The 15670-nt window shown below is 37.7% G+C and overlaps 1 protein-coding gene across 1 annotated transcript; it reads left to right on the plus strand.

Annotated features, from left to right (window-relative positions):
• The first annotated feature begins 211 nt into the window (after positions 1–211).
• On the plus strand, positions 212–2934 carry LOC110884726 (probable WRKY transcription factor 9). Its single transcript, XM_022132439.2, has 5 exons — positions 212–603; positions 863–1003; positions 1091–1444; positions 1771–1884; positions 2059–2934. Exons 1-5 carry the CDS (start codon positions 325–327, stop codon positions 2743–2745), a joined length of 1575 nt encoding a protein of 524 aa, XP_021988131.1. The 5' UTR covers positions 212–324; the 3' UTR covers positions 2746–2934.
• The last annotated feature ends 12736 nt before the right edge of the window (positions 2935–15670 follow it).

Here is a 15670-nt window from a genome sequence, read left to right on the forward strand (position 1 = left end):
GCCAAAGTAACCCATAGTATATTTAATAACCGAACCCACAACTTATATATCAATATAACCAACCTTGGAATGTCAATCAATCTAAACCTATTTTTCTATGAACTGTAGGCATTTAAAAAAAGACAGAAGGGGAATTAATTAATAAGTAAAATATAGTTTGGGAAAATATGGAGGACCTAATGAAAGTCAAAACTTAGATGCGTCCTTGTGTGTCTAAGAAAACCTCCCTTGAGACGAGGGAATTGACTTTGGTGTCTAAAAAGTAGCATTCTAGAGAGAGAAAGATTAAGAGAGAGCATTTGAGAGGTTCCCATTGATGTAAGTATGGCAAGAGAAGAAAGGGATAATATAGAAATGGAGATAGATTTGACTCTCAAGCTTGATGCTCAAGATCAAGAACCTGCTAAAGATTCATCAAAATCAGATCATCATGATCATGTTGATCAAGATGATGCTCATGATGATGATGATGATGTTGTTGCTGACACAAAAGTAGAATCACATGAGCATGAAGTACAAGAATCAGAAAGTGATGTACAAACTGCCACCAATCCAACTGATGCACCAGAAAGGCAAGACCTTAATAATCACCATGAAGAAAAGGTACATGCTTTATAAACCCTACATATCCATACTTACAAACAAACAAGCAAGCAAGCGTATCCCTATAAAATCCCACTCGTAACGGGCTATTAGTAGTGTACGAGAAGGGTGAGATAAGGGTAACAGTTTCCTTAATCCCAAGACATAGAGAGGCTGCTGTTGAGACCTAAACATACAGACTTAATTATCCTTTATTTTTTCTCATTTTAGAGCCAAATTCATTGCTAAAAAACTAATACTTTGTATATTTTTATGCAAGTTATCGATGTTACATACGGAGATGAATCGAATGAAAGAGGAGAACAAGGTGTTGAGACAAGTAGTAGAGCAAACCATGAAAGATTACTATGATCTACAAATGAAATTTTCACTTATCCAACAATCGTCTAACCAAATCAAGGTATGTTAAGATTAATATTTTAACTAATTACGACGTTAAAATATGCTCTTTTGCATATATTATATAGTGTTAGCACCATATATACAGGATCCAAAAGCGTTTCTGTCTCTTAATGGGCACGATGGAAATCAAGAAACCAAGAAAAGTAGCCCAAGATCTCCTCAATTGCAAGAAAGTGAAAATGAGGAGTTAGGTTTATCATTGAGGATTCAAAGCAATACAACAACATCCCAACACGCAAGAGATCATCATGAAGGGAATCATAAGGATTTATCCGAGAGCACAACGAGGTTTTTCCCGATGCAACAAAGCAATTTGATCAATTCGGGCAATTTTGGTGGTGACAATATTAAAGCTGTTAATGTTGCTAATGATCAGATCACCTCTTTGCCAAACAGAAAAGCTAGGGTTTCAGTAAGGGCAAGATGTGAAGCTGCCACTGTAAGTAACTTGTTGCATCTAATTAGGTCTAGTTCCTCAAAAAATCATTAAACTTTTTATTCATTACAAAGAAGCTATTGTTGTTAAATTACCAACTAAAAAAACTATTTTTGAAAGATGAAAGACTTAAAGCAAACTTCTTAATTATAATGGTTTTCTTTTGTATTTACATATTAGTGATTTCTCCAAATTGCCTAGATATTCTGCAAATTCTTCTTAATTATAATGGTTTTCTTTTGTAGTGAAGGTTAAGTTGAGTCTGGTAGTTAATAATCAGTCACTCTTAGATTGAGAATTTTACAATCTAAGTGCTATATTTTTTATAGATGAATGATGGATGTCAATGGCGAAAATATGGACAAAAGATTGCTAAGGGAAATCCTTGCCCACGAGCATACTATCGTTGTACCGTTGCTCCTGGTTGTCCGGTTAGAAAACAGGTTTGTCCAATCGCATATACTAGTGTGTTTTACGATTATCACTGATTAATTTTATGTAATCCTTACGTTTTGCAAAATAAATCAGTTTCATTTGTGAGATATAATGAACACTACATATATTTCAAGACTAGCTATATCTCATGGTTTCCTTGTGTTACATGTATAACTATATAGGTGCAAAGATGTTTAGAGGACATGTCGATATTAATCACAACGTATGAGGGGAATCACAACCATCCACTACCCGTAGGCGCCACTGCAATGGCTTCAACTACATCAGCGGCAGCGGGATCTTTCATGCTACTAGATTCAAACAATCCTCTTTCATCCGAACCAGGAGCTATGAACCAGTCACCTTTCATTAATAACTACATGTCTTTAGGCACTATGAACACTAATTCTTCTCCATATTCATCAACACATGCTAGAACAATGAACCTTAATGACCCTTCAAAAGGCATTGTCTTTGATCTCACCAACAATCCCATAAATCCTCACCATATTCCAATTTCAAATCTCTCACCTCAATTAGGATTTCCTTGGATGTCTAATAAGTTCCCTAATGGAAACCATCTTTCAAGATCAAAGCAAGTAGATGGGATTAATGGGATTCGGGAAGGTGGCGAATATAACAACAATAATAACAATAACACTAAGTCAGTTCTGGCTGAGAACATGAGTGCTATTGCTTCACATCCCAATTTTAGAGTTGCTGTTGCGGCAGCAATCTCTTCCATTATTAATAAAGAGAGTCAAATAACTAACAACATTCATGCCGATGGTCCCAATGATAGAGCGGGTGGTGGAAGTAGCTCCGGTGGCAAAACATGGGTTCTCGAATCACTCTCTAGAAGCGGCTAGCTTCATTATATAATCAGAGAATCTTGTCAAGGCCCGGATCTTCAAGATTTTATTCATAAGTTTTTATAGTTTGTTTGATAGTAATTTATGTTTTTGATTTTGTAATTTATGTGGGAAAAGGTATAAACGATAACTGCATTCGACAACAAACGTATTATATACATGTTATAGATCATATTTTATATGTTATATAGTTTGCTTATATGAATTTTATACAATTTTAAATAGAAATTTATGAAGCTTTGTTTATTAATACCTTTAAAAAGTGTTTAATTTATCTTGTCTATTAAGAATGGGGGTGGTTCCATGCATGTGAGCTCTTCAATGCTGTAAACTGATCAAGAACCTAATAATAGATTACTTTAAGTTCACTAGCCATTAATGAAGTACATGTCCTGCATTAATATCGTAACCAGTACTGGACACTAACCGAAATTGATTTTTTTTTTGGTTAATAAACATATTATATATGGAGTTTAGTTAATAACTCAAACTGTGTTACGAATCATGATAATTAAATAAACAGTATAGTGATTCAGATTTAGCTCTTTAATTCGTTATTTTTTTTTTCTGATTAAACCTGTAAGAATATAATTAGTTTTGCCTGTCTTTTATCTCTCATTACATTGTACTGTACTGTACCTGTTTTTCTCATGTAATTTCTTGAAATATCTATGTCACATCTTCCAACTAACGTTTTTTTACATACATATATAAATGTCAAAATAAAAGAAACATGCTGCAGCTTATAATATTCAACAAATTAAAGCACAAATTGAACATGTATATAGATGTAAACTAGTGTGTGTGTATATATATTACTAAATTAAAATACAAAATATTTTGTTCACAATATGCATATATGCATGTACCAGTACAACAATTATTAAACATTTATTAAAAGAGCAATCATATTAATATGATGCGTATCTGTACATGGAATGTAAATGTAGTCTATATTGACAACAAATCAACACGTAAGAAAATGATACGTGTAAAAAAACGTGTATTTACAATACAACGTTTTAAAAAGACTATTATACATAATGATGCCAATGTACATGGAATTTAAATTAATATATTTATACATTTTTGACATGTTTCTGCCACATTCAAAATAAACAATCATACATAACGATGCATATGTGTTTAGTGGAGAGTTCAAATGAGAAGAAACTTTTTGTAAGAAGAAAAAAAAAAGAAATTTCAACCAATAAGAATGCTTTATTTTACTTCATTTAATATTAGTATTTAATTTTCATAAAAATGTAATATGGTAAACCTACAAAGATCATTAATTAGTAGTATTGCTCTTTAATAGTTAACTACATTAAAATTTGTAACTTATCTTCAAAATATATTTTTTTTCAAAAAAATAAAATATAATAATTTTGAGTGTAGGATAAACTACAATGTGTATATGATAAATTACGGTTTGTGTAGGATAAATTTCAACATGTGTAGAGTAAATTTCGAAAGGTGTAGAGTAACTTTTGATTTGTGTAGTCAAAAAACATTAGTGTGAAGTATGATAGTTTTTATGACTAATTAATTAGTCAAAGATAATAATAAATGAGATAAGTGAAAAAGTATTTAATGTTTTATAATTGTACCCTTTGTTCTTTTTCTTCTCAATTAAATTTTCTTCTCAAATGAACCTTCCCCTATGTGTTTAAAATTCAAATTAATTTATTTACTCTATAAATCCAGATAGAAAATATTAAGGAAACACTACTTAATAAGTAACCAAGTTTTTAAGTGTTCTATTAATTGTTAAAGTTACTCACTTCTTTTCAATGTGTGTAATATTTTAAAAATATTATCTAAATGTTATAAAGTATGTGTATGAAACTATATCAATGAAAAAGTATACATATATAACTTTCAACATATACACATTCTTGGGTGACTTCAATTGTGTTAGGGACCCTTTGGAAAGGAAAAACTCCAGATTCAATAAAAATGAGGCAGAGGACTTTAATTCCTTTATCAATGCAGCGGGTCTTGCGGAATACTCTATGATGGGGTGTACCTTCACGTACGTGACGGACGACGGACTAAAACTCAGTAAGATAGACCGGGTATTAGTCTGTCATTCGTTCTTAGCTATGTGGCCTGCAGCAAAGTTATGGGGACTGACAAGACACAAATCTGATCATCGACCACTGTTATTACTATGCTCCGATGTGAATTTTGGTAAGCCACCCTTTCGGTTTTTCAACTCTTGGTTAAAAGAGGAGGGTTTATATGAAATTGTGAAAAAAGCATATGATGGGGTAGCTTGGTTTAACCCTCCAGACAAACTGTTAGCAGTAAAATTAAAGGCCATCAAAGCTGCGTTAAAACCATGGTGTGACAAGATCAAAGAAAAGAACAGTGGTATGCTAAAAGACCTACAGAAAAAGGTGGAGACGTTGGATTTAAAAGCTGAATCAGTTGCGTTAACCGAACAGGAGATTGAAGATAGGAACTCATGGCTAAAAACGATAAATGAGCTGGATGATAAAAGATTGGAAGATCTCAAACAAAGGGCGAAGGTAAAATGGGCAGTGGACGGGGATGAAAATACGGCCTTTTTCCATGGAGTAATCAATGGTCATCGAAAAAATAATAGAATAAATGGGCTGAACTTTGGGGATGTTTGGATATCCCAACCGGAGGAACTTAAGGAGAAGATTTGCAAGCATTTTGAATCGATATTCTTGGAACAGGAGCATGAGAGACCGAGGTTCATCAATAATGGGTTCAAGGCACTAAATTTGTCTCAATCCGCCATGTTGGTGAAGAGATTCACAAAGGAGGAAATAAAGGAGGCAGTCTGGAGTTGTGGGGGTGATAAAACACCGGGTCCGGATGGCTTTACGTTCATGTTTCTAAAAGACTTTTGGGACATATTTGAACAAGATTTCGGGTTTGCACTTGATTACTTCTATGTACATGGAAAACTCAATCGGGGCTGCAACTCGAGTTTCATCTCTCTTATTCCTAAAATAAACAACCCGCAGACTATAAACGACTTTCGGCCGATTAATTTGATTGGGTGTATCTCGAAGGTTGTCACTAAAATCCTAGCTAGCAGGCTCAAGAAAGTGATTGGCTCATTAGTTAGTGATGTACAGACGGCTTACATCGAAGGACGGAGCATTCTTGAAGGTCCCTTAATCATCAACGAGTTGATTTCATTGGCAAAAAGTAGTAAGAAAAAGATGATGCTTTTTAAGGTCGACTTCGAGAAAGCATTCGACTCTCTAAGCTGGGAGTTTTTGGACTCGGTCTTATCGCAAATGGGCTTTCCGGCTCTGTGGAGGAAATGGGTGACGGGACTACTAAAGACGGCCAGAACTTCGATTCTGGTTAACGGGTCACCAACCTTTGAATTTGATATTCAAAGGGGGGTTCGACAAGGTGATCCGTTATCTCCACTTCTTTTCATTCTGGCTATGGAGGCTCTACATATTGCCACGGATTGTGCGGTGGGAGAGGGTATCTTTAAAGGAATGTCAACACCGGGTGAGGGGCCAACTGTTTCACATCTACTCTATGCTGATGACGTATTGTTTGTAGGCGAATGGTCAGAATCAAATTTTTACAACCTCGCAAGGCTACTAAGATGCTTTCACTTATCGTCGGGTCTAAAAGTTAACTTTGTTAAAAGCAAAGTGTTTGGTGTGGGGGTGAGAAATGAAGATATCTTGAACATGGCTTCGATACTTGGCTGTGAAAGAGGCTCGTTACCATTCACTTATCTAGGCTTACCGGTGGGATCCAACATGGGTTTGGTAAAAAATTGGAAGCCTGTGATTGATAGATTTGAAAGCAAGCTCTCTTTATGGAAGGCACGTACACTATCATTCGGCGGAAGAACGACACTGGTTAAGGCGGTCTTAGGTAATCTCCCAACTTACTATTTCTCCTTATTTAATGCTCCGTTACATGTCATTAAATATTTAGAAAAAGTAAGGCGTAAGTTTCTTTGGGGAGGTTGCTTAGATAAAAACAAGATGAGTTGGGTTCCTTGGTTCAAAGTTGTGGCACCTAAGGAACATGGGGGTTTGGGAATTGGTAGCCTAGCTTCAATGAATAAGGCTATGATGGTCAAATGGATCGTGAAATTCAGGAACGAAACATCACATCTTTGGACGAAAGTTATTAAGGCAATACATGGTAGGAAACGAAGCTACCCATCCATTCCATTGAAGAGCTCGATTACAGGTGTGTGGAAAAATATTGTAAATTTAGGAAAGGGGCCGAACCTCAACTTATCAGATGTTCAAAATAGGCTGGAAGTGCAATTGGGAAAGGGTGACAAAACTTTTTTCTGGTTGGATAAATGGGCAGGGAATTTTTCATTACGGGAACGTTTTCCCAGCCTGTTTACTTTGGAAAATGAAAAACATTGCTTTGTGGAGCAACGTTATTGTCTTATGGAGGGGCAAATCTCGTGGGTATGGGGTGGTGGATCCTTGGTCAATCATTCACAGGCATCAGAGGAGTGGAACGAGTGTGTTAAGCTGCTGGAAGATGTCAAGATAGAGATGAAATCGGATGAATGGTTATGGAGACAAGATGAAACAAGAGAAGTATTCAAAGTAAACCTCTTACGTACAGAGCTGGATAGCATTCAAAGCATTCCGGAAACACAGGTTCTAAAATGGCTAAGTTGGATACCGAAAAAAATTAATTGCTTTTTGTGGAGGGCGGTGCTGGATCGGATTCCGACAAGGGAGGCTTTGGCGATAAGGAACATAAATATCCCCTCGGTTCTATGTGCCTTATGCGGTTCGACATCTGAATCGGTCGATCATTTATTGATCTCCTGTCAATATGCACAGTTAGTATGGACGGCGATATCTTTATGGGTCAAAATACCTCTCCCGAGATATTTACTCAGCTTGGTCGAATTATTGGAACATATTGAGTCTTACTGTTCGTCGAAAGAGAAAAAGAAGGCATTATATCTAGTTGCTGCAGCAACATGCTGGACCCTTTGGCGGATTCGAAACAATCTAATCTTTAATCAGAAAACAACACACGTATCAAGGGCGGTCGGAGATGTCAAGGCACTCTCTTTTTTATGGATGAAAGCAAGGGCTGGAAAAATGGAGCTGGTTTGGAAAGAATGGGGCAAATTTAATTGTTTCATGTAATAGTTTTTTGCTTAGTTTAGTTAACTGTTCTTGTTCCCTATTCTTCTTTTTTCCTTAGTGTACTGTACTATTGCCTGTAGCACCTTGCTAAGGCTTTTGTCTTCAATGAATTGCCTTTTTTCAAAAAAAAATTAATTTTTACATAAAGAAAAAAGGAAAACATTCTACAACAAACAGTATTATCTTGTATTATGAAAAGAAAATAAGTACAAAACTAACTAGGGTTGCATGTGAGTGGTGAGTGCTTTCATGGAGGTAAACCAAAATTCCTTATTACAACAAAAACTCGATAAGAGATAAAAGCGGCCTAGCTAGCTATAGGTTACAATTTCATAGTTTCTTGGTAAATAAAGGTTACTCGATTGATGTAAAGATGATATTAATTAGACTCGGTATACGGTTTGTTTTAATTTTTTTTGGAGGGGACCTGTACAATGTTCTCATAGCCTAAAAGAAACCTATGATGATGAAGTTGTACATTGCATAGGTGACAATGGATCAATGTTATTGGCTCTCAAGAGAAACATATACAGTAGCAAGTTCGTTATTTCCTAGGTTTTTATTATAATATAATATCTGATCTTGAATATCTAACCTTCTGTATCATGAACCATTCATAGAATCCATGAATCCAATTTACAGTCTTCATGTTTATGATATTTAAAAGAAAAAGGTTTAGATCGTGTTAAAGTAGGTGTATCTAAATTCTAAATTAATACTAGACATTTATAGAAAGGTTAAACTGTTAAAAGCAAGCTAAATGGGTTATTATTTGTCACTAATTATGCAAAACTAGAATTGATTCGTTGTGTTGCGGGGGTCCGTTTTTTAATGTGATTTGAGGGTATTGTTTTTTTTTTTCAATTGTTTTTTAAGAGAAAATAATAAGGGAATGCATTTCTAACCCAGTTAGCTACTTTAAAAGTTGTTTGAGAAATTAATTGTAGTTGGATCTCATGGTGTATTAATATAGTTGAAACCACATCTTACCGCAATTTTGTATTTATTAATCATAGTTGGATTTCATGAAGCGTTTCAAGCCGAACTTTTCAATTAATTATAGACTTTTGGTAAAAAATACATACAACACGAATACTAAACCTATGACTTCATAAAAATTAATTCTATTTATTATTTATTGTTGTGCACTTGTGTCTGTACTTTGTCTGTATTCGGTCTGATATAAACGATGTCCTGATTTGTGTTGTAAGTTGACCAAGTCAACCATCCTCCGGTTTGACTTGGACAACATTTGCAAGATGTTCTGATCGAAGGATAGCCTCGAAGGATACACCTGATCCTTCGAGGTGATCGAAAGATATGGTTCGACCATGGTTCGACCATTAGACCTCGAAGGATGATCCTTCGAGGTCCATGCTGATCTTTCGTGTGGACTATGATCGATAGATGATCCTTCGGACCATCTATCAGATCCTTCGATCAAAACCTGCTGAGCTGGGTATATATACCCATGCATGTGTTGTGTGTGAGACAGTTCTGCCATTTGCACATCCGAGAGATAGAGAGCTTTGAGAGCATTCTGTCCAGAACTCACACACACACACTTTGAGAGTTTATAGAACATTTCTGTAAACATTGAGCTTGTAACCGAACCCTCATTGCATTAATACAAGTTGTGTTAATCGGTGAACTTGTGTGTTTGTTTCTCTACTTGCTACTAACTCGGTTTGCTTGCTAGCTTGGATTCCGCACTCGCTAGTAGGTTTGTATAACAAGGTTTAGGTTCGAAATCCTCCGCGAAACAGGGACCTACAAGTGGTATCAGAGCTAAGGCTCTTAACCTTGTTTAAAACCGGGTTTTTACAAGTTTTGGTGTGTTGAAACACTTGGTTTTTGCACCTGTTTTTACTTGGTTTCTTGCATTATTCTTTGAGTAAAAACGTGTCTAAACTAACCGGGAGTGTTTAAAGTGGGTTGGGTAACTTGAAAACTTGTTTTTGAGTAACTTTGTGTTTTCCGGCGAAAGCTCCGGTTAAACTTCCGGTGACTGGTTTGAAGATAAGCTTATCCATTTTTGGCATAGTTTATTTCAAATCTTGGTTGGTAAGATTGTTGTCAGCCTGCCATACCCTTTTGCCGAAAGTTGACTTACCAACCAATCACCTTTTCACCAACCCGTCATATCTGTGTCAGTGTGTCAGTGCTCATTCGAAAGATATCCTTCGACATCGAAAGATATCCTTCGTCATCGAAAGACCATCCTTCGATCAGTGACAGCTCGATAGATAAACATCTTTCGAGTAGTCCTACGAAGTTCGAAACATATCTTTCGATCAGGGAATCTTTTCGAAAGATAGTTGTTTTATCTCGAAAGATAAGGATCTTTCAAGTGTGAATCTTTCGAGATTTTGAGTCTTTCGAAGCCAGTGCTCGAAAGTCAACAGTGATCCTACGAACACTGTTGATCATTCGAACAAGTGTGATCCTTCGGAAGTTAGCTATTCGAAAGATAAGTGTCCGAAAGATAGGGATTTGACTCGAAAGATAAGGATCTTTCAAAAGGGAATCCTTCGAGTTCTTGAATCTTTCGAAATTATTGTTCAAGACTCAACAGTAATCTTTCGAGTATTGTTGATCCTTCGAACAATAGTTGATCTTTCGATTGTGGTCAGTTTGTCGTTAACAAGTTTCTGTGATTTCAGATCCTTCGACCAGGATCCTTCGGCTGTGTATCGTTCGGATTACTCACTTAGCATTTATTTTGCTTATCTATCATGAATCCGAATTGGTGGAATCCGGCCCCCGACAGCGGTAAATATACAAGTTCTGGTGTCACTCCTTCATGGTGGGGTACACCGGCTCCTGATAGTGGAAAATACACGTGTACAAGTCTATCACCATCATGGGCCGAATCTCCAGTATCTACATCCTCACAAGCAAATGCTTTACCATCAAATCAATGGGCATTAGTAACGGGTCAAACTCCGAGTGTACAAAGTATCTTATTAAGCGAAAGCGAAACAGGAAGTTTGAATCGACCCCCAAAACTGATGAGTTTGAATGAATATCCAGGATGGGCTGAGAGGTTTAAAACATATGTTCTTGGTCAAAATACGGAACTGTGGATACGTTTCACCACAGATTTCGATCAAGCCATAGAGGTTGCTGCTTCAGAGACTGCGTCATTTGCTGATCTTCCCGAAGATAAAAAGAAAACGTATGATCTGGAAAAGAAAGCATACGCCATTCTCACCCAGGCTTTGAGCAAGGATATTTATCACCAGTTTGTCAGCTTCAAGACAACTAAGAAGTTGTGGGACGGGTTGAAAACAAGAGGAGTAGGGAATGAAGCAACACGTCAGCTGCGTCATGACCTACTCAAGAAAGAATTTGACAGCTTCGCTTGCATGGATAAGGAGTCTCTGGGAGACATGACAAGTCGTTTCTATCACCTGCTTACTGAGTTGAACAATTTTGGAGTTACAACAACTCAAGCAGAGGTGGTAAAGAAGTTTGCTGATGCCTTACCTCCTCAATGGAGTAGTTTCTTGGAAATCCTTAAGTATAACGGAGCGTTGAGAACTACAACTTTTAACGACTTCGTGCAGCTTTTGGAAAACAAGGATCAGGAGGAAACATTGAAGGCGAAGAGAGTTCCATTGCCACAGAATCCAGAAGTGTATTATGGAACTTCCAGCTCTTCGTCTGCAAGAACTGGTTCACATGCTCCAATTCAAACGGCGTTTGTCACAAGTACAGATTGTTTTGGCAATCCAATACAAGTTCCTGTTAAGCCACCTCCCACCACAGACATATTTGGAAATCCAATCCAACCACCTCCACCTCCTCCTGCTCAGCAACAACGTGCATGTTATGGAGGAACATCATCTGCTGGTCAACAATCAAAGCCAAGTACAGTACAGCTCGACACTTCAAGCTTCTCCAAAGTCAGTGTAGAAGTAGCCAAGGAACACATGGAGCTACTTAACACTATAGTGAGCGCGTACTGTGGGTTGATAGAAGGTCAGATTGGTAACATTAATCTGACACAGGAAGACTATCGGCAGATAGATAAAGAAGAGATGGACTTGATGGATATCAAGTGGGCCTTTGCTAGTGCTGTGAGAAGAGCAAAGGATTGGATGGAAAGTACTGGCAGAACCAGCTTGGAAAGTAAGCGAGACACCAAGTATGGGTTCGATAAACAAGCAGTAAGGTGCTTCAACTGTGGTGAACGGGGTCACTTTAAACGGGAATGTGCAAAGCCAGCACAGCATGGAAACCAGAACCCCTTCAGAAACCAGGGCAACCAGCAGAACCAGAACAGAAATAATGAACGTACTTTAGTGCCTGTCAACAATCAAGCCAACCGGGCACTTGTAGTTCAGATGGATGAAGGTTGCGACTGGTCAATCCAGTTTGGTGGTGATGCTCCAAATGGTACAGCTTGCTTTGCTCAAGTTGTGAAGGATGTAGTTAACACCAGTGGTGGAGAATCTTCCGCCAGTGGTGGTGAATCTTCTGAAGATGAAGACTCTTCTGGGTACAGCAGGAGTGTTGATGAAGATTCATCTAGATCAGGCGATGAGAATATGGGTGAGACATCTGGTGTCTCAGTTGATGCTGATATTGATGAACTTTTGGAAGAAGCTGCAGCAGAAACTCAAAGAAGATCTGTTCTGGTGGATCAAGCTGCTTGTACTTCGTCTTCTCTCCATTCAGCCTTTATGGCTAATGTCGACAGTTCGTCAAGTCAGGTATGTGTCGATGAACCCATTGCTGTAAACTGTGATAACTGTGATAGCTTGCAGGCTAAATGTGCTGAGTTTGAGGCAAGCATGTCTGAGTTGCAAGCCAAACATGATGCTTTACAAGCTAGTTTGTTTGACTTGCAAGACAAACATGATTCCTTGAATGCTGAGTGGTGTGCATTGCAAAGCAAACACGAGGCTTTGCAAGAAAAATATGATGTGACATTCATCCACAATCAGAAGTTGACTGTGGATCTTTCAAAATGCACAGAAGCCAATATGTTTTACGAAAACCATGAAAAGGAATTTAAGTCAATGATTGAGACATTAAAGAAAGATAAAACTGAATTGACTAAAATGGTTTCCAGAAAACAAACGGACATTAATTTGTACATCTCACGTCTTGAGGCAATGCAAAAGGAAATGGTCTGTGTAAAAACGGAAAGTGAGGCAATCCAACTCAAGCTAGACAGCTATTTGAGCTCTAGCTACGTGTTGGATCACATCATTGACGTTCAGAAAGAAAAGAAGGATGTCACATGCATAGGATACAAAAAATGTCCACCACCAGTCAGACACAATTATGATGCCATGCCTGATGAGGAGGATAGAGTGTTCTTCGAACCATCTGTTCCTCTTGATGTGAAGGAGTTTGCAGCAGGACTCGGATACCAGAAAGAAGTATCCTCAGATTCGGATGTGTCAGCAGATACGTCTGTAACTGCTGAACAGAAACAGGATCCTCCAGTTGAGGTTGAAGATGCTGATTCTTCAGATGATGAATCTGATGATGCTGCTCCAGCAAAGTCCGATGCGGTAGTCAAAAATGAGGACATACCTCCTGAGAATCACATTCTATGTGATCCCACTGCCACACCCGCTAAGACTGTTGCAACTGAGTCCTCGTCTGAGAAGGAGTCGGAGAGTGTGACCTTGCTGTACACTTTGGTTGGTGATGATAAAATTTACTCAGACAAAGATTTTCCTATTAAGAACGTTAATCAATCCTTAATCGATAAAGTCTTTGAAAATTCGACAAGTAAGTTTTTGGGGAAGAAAGGGCCACATGTTACAGTTACACAGTGTCCTCCAATCCCAAAGGCTGAAGTTCGAAAACAATTTGGCAACAAGAAATTACCAGCAATGCCAAAACAGCAAAATCACACCAAGCCCAAAGGAAAGGCACCGGCTCAAGTCCAGAAGAAGCCGAATCAAAAGAAGAAGAAAAATGTTAACTTTGTGAAATCGACGGGAACGGACAAAATTGAAACGTTTGAAAATAAATCTAACTTAGATTTTGTCAAGAAAGCTACTGTTTTGAAAAGGAATGAACAAAACAGCTCAAAGCCTAGTACCTCGAGTTCACAAGGTTCAACATCATCGGCTAAGAGAACACATGATTCTTCGGGGTTTGTTGAACGAAGATCATGTTTTGAGTGTGGAACCATTGGGCATATAATTCGGAATTGCCCTTATCTTCATAAGCAAAAAGGAAAGGTTGATGATCCCCGTGGCAAGACTGACCGTAAGCCATCTGCTTCCACAAAACAAGATCCCCGACTTGTAAAAGAAAGGGAGAAGAAGCAGAAATGCCAACAGGTCAAAAGGATTGAAAAAGCAATTAAAACCGATGTGGTTCAAAAACAATCTGTTTCTGTAAAATCAACACATTCAAAAACTTCAAACTGTAATGAAGTTAAAATGTTAAAGAATGACACTGATAAAACAAAACAGACATGGAAACCTAAATCGGTTACTGAATCAGGGGGACCATCACAATTTACAAACCATCAAAGACAAGAAGTTATTGTCATTGATGAAAATGGAAGACCCAAGACCACAATGGCTTGGGTCCCTCTCTCCAACTAATCTCTGAGTGAGTGTGCAGGAAGTTCCAGGAGGAACTATTGATAGTCTTAGGATTGTTGATAGTGGAATGTCCTTGCACAAGATAGGCGACAGAAGAAATTGTTGCCTTTGATGGAGAGAGAGAAAAGAAAAAGAAAATGTGGCTGAATGAAGTTGCAAAATTCGACCAAATGAAGAACGTGCCGAAAATTTGGTCATTCTGGTTTTTGATCGGGTCCTCAGGAACGAATGAAGTGAAATGTGTGTCGATGCTTTGGAGTGCATTGAACATCCGCACACCATTTCTGAAAGAGAAAGTCAAAGACCTTCGCTGGTGAAATGTGGAAGACCAGCCGGACCCGGAGGTTTATGAGCTTGTTGCTGTCAAGAGACTTTTCAGTAGTTGCAAATTCGACCTTGAAGTCCACACCGGGTGGATATCCAGTTGGGAGAGTGCTTAGATTCCTTGCAATGCACAGAACAGTTGCAGGATACGCCTCTAAATTCTTAATCTCTCCTATACTTGTCGATTTTTTAGCTGCTTTGTGAATTGTTATTATCTCGTACAGCACTCTTTGACCTGACACGTGGATCTCGGATATCACCTCACACGTGATTGTTTCAATATGAAACTCATCAATGTTGTCAAGGTCCGCACCGCTTACCGACATGCCAACTCATTTTTCCAAAATTTGTTAAATCTTTTCGGATAAAACTTAATTTTGGTAAACGGCATTAAGGTCAAGCACAAGAGTAAACCAACATCGGAAAATCATTTTTGTAAATATCTTTATGTGTTTTTAAATTTATCTTAGTTTGTTGATTTTAGGGGGAGTAAATCCAAAATCGGAAAATCCAAAAACATCAAAAAATTCAAAAACACAAAAACAATAGAAAATCAAAAATGAGTTTCCTGGAGAGCAAAAGAGAAAATGATAGTACATCAGTGGTCTATCCAAACCTCTTTAAACCTTAAATGAAAAACGATAAGCAGCTCTATATAAGATGTATCGGTAGGCTCACAATCATTTTAAAGTGTGCAGGGTGATATAAATCTTAATCGACTGAAGACCAGGTGGGAACCATTCATTGGCATATGGTCTTAGTACCGAAATTTCGTTTGATAGATTGCCGAGGTTCTGAGATATTCGGTCTTTATGCTGCTTATCATCTGGGTATCATGGTTGTATCTTTTACCGAAAAATAACGGGGACGCAA

The sequence above is a fragment of the Helianthus annuus genome, chromosome 10, assembly GCF_002127325.2.
Source record: "Helianthus annuus cultivar XRQ/B chromosome 10, HanXRQr2.0-SUNRISE, whole genome shotgun sequence".
Classification (NCBI taxonomy): Eukaryota; Viridiplantae; Streptophyta; class Magnoliopsida; order Asterales; family Asteraceae; genus Helianthus; species Helianthus annuus.

Coding starts and splice junctions, on each gene's coding strand:
- LOC110884726 (XM_022132439.2), top strand. CDS start 325: ATGGCAAGAGAAGAAAGGGATAATATAGAAATGGAGATAGATTTGACT. Junction 604..862: donor ATAATCACCATGAAGAAAAG/GTACATGCTTTA, acceptor TTTTTATGCAAG/TTATCGATGTTACATACGGA. Junction 1,445..1,770: donor CAAGATGTGAAGCTGCCACT/GTAAGTAACTTG, acceptor TATTTTTTATAG/ATGAATGATGGATGTCAATG.